This window comes from Centrocercus urophasianus, unplaced genomic scaffold, assembly GCF_019232065.1.
Source record: "Centrocercus urophasianus isolate 14NV4802_14NV808 unplaced genomic scaffold, USGS_Curo_1.0 seq_34, whole genome shotgun sequence".
Lineage (NCBI taxonomy): Eukaryota > Metazoa > Chordata > Aves > Galliformes > Phasianidae > Centrocercus > Centrocercus urophasianus.
The window spans coordinates 6,144,279-6,150,798 of record NW_024884911.1 but is presented as its reverse complement, the minus strand read 5'-3'; the positions used below and the strand labels follow the sequence as shown (position 1 = coordinate 6,150,798).

The 6,520-nt window shown below is 55.2% G+C and overlaps 1 protein-coding gene across 1 annotated transcript; it reads left to right on the top strand.

The window, feature by feature from the left end:
- The first annotated feature begins 1,093 nt into the window (after positions 1 to 1,093).
- Positions 1,094 to 5,284, top strand: LOC122166752. The gene is made up of 2 exons (XM_042830755.1): positions 1,094 to 1,406; positions 2,349 to 5,284. The coding sequence occupies exons 1-2, from the start codon at positions 1,305 to 1,307 to the stop codon at positions 3,045 to 3,047; spliced, it is 801 nt and encodes a 266-aa protein (XP_042686689.1). The 5' UTR covers positions 1,094 to 1,304; the 3' UTR covers positions 3,048 to 5,284.
- The last annotated feature ends 1,236 nt before the right edge of the window (positions 5,285 to 6,520 follow it).

Sequence of the window (6,520 nt, the reverse complement as noted above, 5' to 3'; positions counted from 1 at the left end):
CTGCTTAATTAAAGTAATCACGAGGCAAGTTGCTCCCTTGCCCCTCCCTTGCCTGTTCCTCCATGAACCAATGGGTTTGAAAACCCAGCTGGCTCCATGCTCTCCTCCTACTGCGGCACTGCAGCCTCTGTGAACAGCAGCCTGCAGAGCTCATGCTGTGGCCTCCGTGGGCTCCTCGCTTGTACCAGCACGTGGCCAGAATGGCATAGCATGGCACAGTACGTACAGTTTCACTTGGCATGGCACAGAACAGCACGTGACATGATGGGATAGCACACTGTGGGATGGCACAGCACGGCAGGGCAGAGCCACGGGCATAAGGTGGGGCAGTGCATCCTGGGGGAGGGCACAACTTGGGCTCACATTCTCCATCACAAGGAGTTCAGTGCCCAGCGCTGGTTTCCTGCCTGGCCCACATTGCCACCAGAGGTTGTGGAGATCATAGTGTGATCATTGCTGTCACTAGCACTACAAGACCCACATCCCTGATCCTTGCCACCTCTTTCTATGTCTCAGGACAGGGACATGGCCCAGCCCATGGCTCTGCTGTTGGACCTGGGAGCTGTAGGGCACGGAGGTGCCTGCTGGATTGAGCTCCCTTTTCCCCAAGAAGAGGAGGAGAGCAGCAGGGCAGGAAACCAGCGAGCTTCCTACATACCCAAAGGGTTTCTCCTGTGTGGATGATCTGCTGTCTAATAAGAGGCTGAGCTCCCCTTTGCAGACTGAGGTGACACCAGCAGCAACACCGTCACCTCTCCGACCTCATGTTATGCCACCTATGTGCACAGCAGTCACTGGCAGAGGCTCGTCTGAGGCCATTTCTCAATATGTCTTTGGCCAGCACAGTGCTTGCTCTTCTAACAGACAAAATAGTTTTGTTTCACGTCCCCCAGGCCATGGTCACTCAATGGGTTTGCAGTGGGACGGCCTTTCCCGTCCTTAGAAACGGCTGAGTGCTGTAAAAAAAAAAATCCTCTAAGTGGTACGAAAAAAAAGAAAGAAAGAAAAAAAAAGGCAAAGCTGCAGATGTTTGTTTACTCCCAATAATTTCCCGTTTTGGTCATTTCCCGGCTCACTCGGGTGGGAGCCTCTACAAGCAGCATCACATCCGTGCCGGGCTGTGCTGCACTGCAGCGCGGGGTGAGGAGCGCGGGATGCAGGGAGCAGAGATCTGCTGGGCAGGAAGGATGAGAAGCCAACAAAATCAGGCTGCGCTGATGGCAAGGAACCAAACGTCCCCCTGCGCCCTGACCTTCATTGTGTGGGGAAGGAGGGAGAGCTGCCACTGAGAAAACGTGATAAGGATGGCCAGCAGGATGGGCAGCCGGCGACGCGGTTTTGTGCTGCGTGTGCATGCAGTCAGCTGGGGATCGCGTGCGGCGAGCTTGGCTGCGCTCAGCAGAGCGGTGAGTGCTGGGTGCTGCAGCAGCTGGGGGTGCATTGCTGCATCCTGCAATTCTGCAGCTGGGAAAGGGGCTGGAGGAGACGCAGAGCTGCTGGAGGAGGCGGGAGTGGGGAGCAGAGGGGAGATGCTGAGCTGGAGGGCACGGCTGTCTGCAGTGGCTCTGCCCCTTCCCCAGAACGGGGGAACCCAGGAGGTTCTTTCTCTCAGGTGGGAGGCTGCCCCACACCCAGCCACGGGCTGCACTGCCAGCTCGGGGGGTAGGACTGGAAGCAGGGGGCCCAAGAGGTGTCCCCTCCCCGAGGGCTGTGCCTGCACAGCAAACGGCACAATTAGGGCCGAGGTTTAACTGAGTGCGCTAATTTGACATCTGGCGATTTGATCGGGCTGAAGAAACTGTTTACATTCACCTTCCACTATGTTTGGTTTGCGATAGCAGCAGAACAGAAGGCGATGCTGCGGGTGTCCTGTTCTCAGAGCTTTTATGGGGGTTTCCTATGAGAAAAGCAGAGATAGGGCTGAGCCTGGCAGCCGCCCATCCAGGCCTTTTTCTCCCAATTTTTATTTCTCTCCGTTTAGCCTTTGCCTCATCTCAAATAAAAAGAGTGTTTTAAAACTCTTCGCAATAAAACAGTTTAAACAGAAGTCAGTCCGGAGAGCTGCATAACAGGGGAGAAGGCTTGTGTTATTTACTTAATTACAGGCTGATGTTTGTCAAGTACTTGTGGGTGAATTGCTTGCAAATAACAGGTGAGTTTACTCATGCTCGGAGCCCTGAGCCCTGAGATTACAGCTGGGTGTGGAGGCAGGAGGGTGCTGGAGCTGCGGGTGGCCTCCAGCAAATCCCCGTTGCTGGGGCTGGGTGGTGTGGTTGGGGTGCTGAGCCCCTCGGGGGTCATTTGTCTGGTCTCAGACCCACGGCAGCTTCTCCTTTTGTAACCTACAGATCAGACTTCACTATTTATGGAGCCACTTTGGAAAATGTAGCACATCAATGGGAGAGAGCGGAGGCTGCTTTGGAGTGCCTGGATTTCTGGTGATTGGCTTGCAAATGCATCCTGACCTCCTGGAGGTCTTTGGGGCTCTAAAAGGGCACCTGAAGCTGCTGAGAGTGGAAATGGCTGCCAGGCGCTTGGCTAATGCAATGGAGAGCATAGGTGGGTCCTGCCTTCCACGTTCACAGAGTTGGGAATGGGCCACAGCTGGTCCCAACCATTTTTGTGACATCCCAACACCCGGGCATGGGTACCTCTCCTTTGTGTCCAGGCTAATGGAAACCACAGCTGCCCTGCATGCACAGAGCAGGGAACACAGTTTCAGCAGAAAAAACAACGTGCAGGAGTTAAAAACAATCCCTGCTGCCACTTCTTCCCTCATCACAGGATACCGAGAGCAAAAACCCAGCTGCTCGGGCGAAGGAGCATTCCCAAAGCTTCGCCAGCAAGTGAAGACATCTGAAATGGAGACAGAGACCAAAGTGACGAGGAGCACATCAAAGACAAGAGCTCCATCTCCACCTCTCGCCCTGCTCAACCCCACGGACACGTGGCTGTGTGCAGCACGAGGGGGTGAAGGAGCTGCCCACCGTGCACCTGGTGCAGGTGCTGGGCTGAGAGCAGAGGGGAGCTGCCCCAACACGGGGTGATTCAGATCCGAATCACACAGCGCCCACTGCACTCCACCAGAGCTCTTGACTTGCTGCTTTGCCCGCGCTCGCACGCTGTGCTGGGGCTGATAGGGAGCCGGCACGGAGCCATGGGTGATCCCTCACCGTGATCCGGAGTGTGGGAAAAACGCAATCGCTGCAAACAATCAGAGGCAAAGCCAGCAGCAGCACGCAGAGAGGAATTCGGAGGCGCATTCCAGCAGGGATGACAGAGAAGGGGCTGGGAGCTCAAAAAAGAAACGTGCTGCGATTCGTTTTGTTTTGCTTTTTTTTCCCCTTTCTGCAGCACCATCACACCCTGCTCGGCTTTCGAGTAAAGCTGCTGCATGCTGCAGAGCGGCACAGTGGGCAGCCGGAGCGTTCTGTGTCTCCAGCAGAGCAATGGAAGAGCACCTCTCTGCACCTTCCAGGCCTACAAAGCCTACAAAGAGCAGTTCTGGGCACGTGGACTGCAGGCAGGACTGCTGGCAATGGGAGATGTGGTGGCCGGTGTCACCGCTACTCAAGGCAGCAGATCCCCTGCACAAAGCATGCTGCCTTCCCAGCTCCTCCTGACCCACTTTCCACATGGCACAATTAAAGCAAAGCAAAACAGAGCAGGAGGAGGGGACTCTGCAGGGCTGGCACAGGCGTTGCGTGGGGACCAGCACAGGCCAACACACCGGGCAAAGAGCACAGAAGTTCCAGGGAGCACAACCACGACTTGGGCACAAATTTACAGCCTCCTCCTCAGTGCCCACCTCCCTGCCACCTGCCCTCTTCTCACAGGGGTGCCTTATGGGCAGAGGGTCCTTCAGTGGCACAAGTAAGGGATAATTGTGAGAGGTGCAGGGTGCCTGGTGCTGTATTTCACTCATTGCTTCAGGCAGAGCAGCCATCCGGGAGCTAAAAGCATTCAATTGTTCACTGATGCTTTTCTTTGAAGCCCGCATTCATCCTCCAAGGTCTGTATTGATTGGGGACTCCAGGAAAGCATCTGCCCTTCTCTGCCTTCATCAATGACTTTCCCACATTAATCCACCTCTTCCCTTGATAACCACACTAATTACTCTCAGCTAAGTTGACTCTGGCAGATCACAGGAGGATGAGAAGAGCAACCTGCTCTGCAGCCAGGCTGTGCCTTAAAGCTGCAGATTCCTGCCCTGGAGTGGCCCATTGCCCCAGAGAGAGCTGGTTGCACTGGGAGTGTGAGCACCCTGCCATGGGGCTGGCAGTGGGGCAGCACTAAAATCTACCAGGGCCACGTTGGGGATGCATGCAGCTGAGCGAGGGGGTTTGCTTTCCACCTGGGGAGCTTCTGTGCTCCAAGGGAAACACCAATGGTTTCACATGGATGGGGACAGCAGACCCTGGCCCACTGGGTGCACATCCACACCCCCTGCATCCAACAGGGCTCAGGTGCTATGAATGAAGGGCTTCCCGTTGTGCTGCAGGGTGTTTTAGACCACCCCACAGGTTCACACCCTCCAGCCTGGGGTGGTCTAGGAATGAAATAAGTTACCCTTCACTTCTTCCCCTGGGTTTCCTTGAAGGGGGAACAAGATGTGCAGATCTCTGAGCTCTTTCATTCTCAACCACAGCAAGATGGCATCAAGAACAGAAGCAGCCCTGCAGGGATGGACTGTGCAATGGGAAGGAAGGCTGGGTGGGATGAGGGGGGAGGTGGAGATGGTGACAATGGGGCACATTCAGATGTCCCATTGCCTTCCACATCTCGACCTGTGCACCCAGAATAGGAGTGGTCAGAAACACGACAAAATGATGTGGCTAATGGGTGTGAAACCCTGAGAAATTCTACTCCTGTCCCATACCTGCTGCCTTCACTTGGTAAGATGCAGTAAATTTAAAAGTATGTCAATCTAGCAAGGGGAGGGAATTGTTTTATCCTGACACAAGTCAGCTCCTGAGCCAGAAGATAACAGCTTTAGGGCTCCCACAGTAAAAGCTTCCCTGGATCTTCCAACCCAACACCCATCTTTCTGTTTCTCTCCAGAAAACAGCATTTTGCTCATGATGTTAATGTACACCGCAGGAATTCAGCTGTCCAGCAGGTGAGAGCAGCCTCTACTGCTCTGACATTCAGAGCCTCCTGTCCTTTTCCTCACCTAGAAGAAAAAGTAGCTCTTCAGGCTGCAATAAACTCAGACTTGAAATTAAAAAAAAAAAAAAAAGAGCAGAAGCAAAGCTTGCAGAGAAGAGAACCATGAGTACATGCAAGGAGTCCTGGGGCCATAAAATGGCTGCTGAGCTGGTGGTGATGAGGGACAGTCCCATCAGGTGAGGCTGCAGTGAGCAGGGAAGCCTCCTACCCCAGTGCACGAGGTCTCTCATGTCTTTGTTTAGATTGCAACACAGGCTCCCCTTGTCCATCCCTGCCTGCCATCTGCTGCCCTGGGCAATGGAGGGGGCACCCCGTGCCAGGGGGAACACCCAGCAGCATGGGGTCCCTGTGGGGTCTGGAGGTCCCCGTGGTTGGATGGAGGGCGCTGTGCCCCATAGAAGCCTGTGGGGCTGGGCAGGGTGAGTGCTCCCCTCCATGCTGCTGTCGCCATGGCAGTGTGGGTCTTGCTGCCTTCACAACCTGGTGCAAAGCACTGCTCTGCACCTAAACTGGCTGGGAATCACTGCTGGGGCGACCCCACACGTCCTCATTCTCCTCAAAGAGGCTGCAGGGTGCATGACCCAGCCCCACATGCGCCCCTCTGCCCCCAGATTTCTTGCCCCATACTGGTGCTTATAGAAACACGGGGTGACCGTGGAAGACACAAAAGCCCCTCGAGAAGCCCTATAAGGACAAGGGAAGCCCCCCAGCAGCCCCATGGGGCTTAGCCCCTTCAGCTGCCCCCACCAGCCCTGGAGGCCATTCCTGAGGCACTGTCGCCATCTAGCGACACGCACCGGGTCGCCCGCAGGACGCTGGTGATCCCACGCCCATCGCTGTCCCCATCATCTACCAGCCCTTGAAGGGGCGAGGGGCTGCGAGGGCAGAGCTGGAGACGGGCAGAAGGGAATGGCGTTCTATGGGTGACATAGAATCATTAAGGTTGGAGAAGACCTCTAAGACCCCCAGGTCCAGCCCCAACCCGTGCCCACGTCCCTCAGTGCCACATGCTCACCTTTCTGGAACACCACAAGGGACAAAGATCCCCCCCCTTCCCCTGGGCAGCCTGTGCAAATAATTCACCACTCTTTCAGATAAGAAACCCTTCCTAATATCCAGCCTGCTATGATTGTGTGGCTGTCCCATGCCATCAGTACAGCTTTAACTCCTCAAACATCTGAACTTTGCCTCCATCTCTGAACATGGAACAAAAGCGTTGGCCATCCCAGCAGCTGCAGGGGATCCATCTCCCATCTCCCTCCTCCACCTTCCTCTCACTGGCTGCTCAGAAAAGGGATTGAGCCTTGCCTGCCACGTGTGAAAAGCCCCTGCCTCCCTTGTGTTTTGTGAA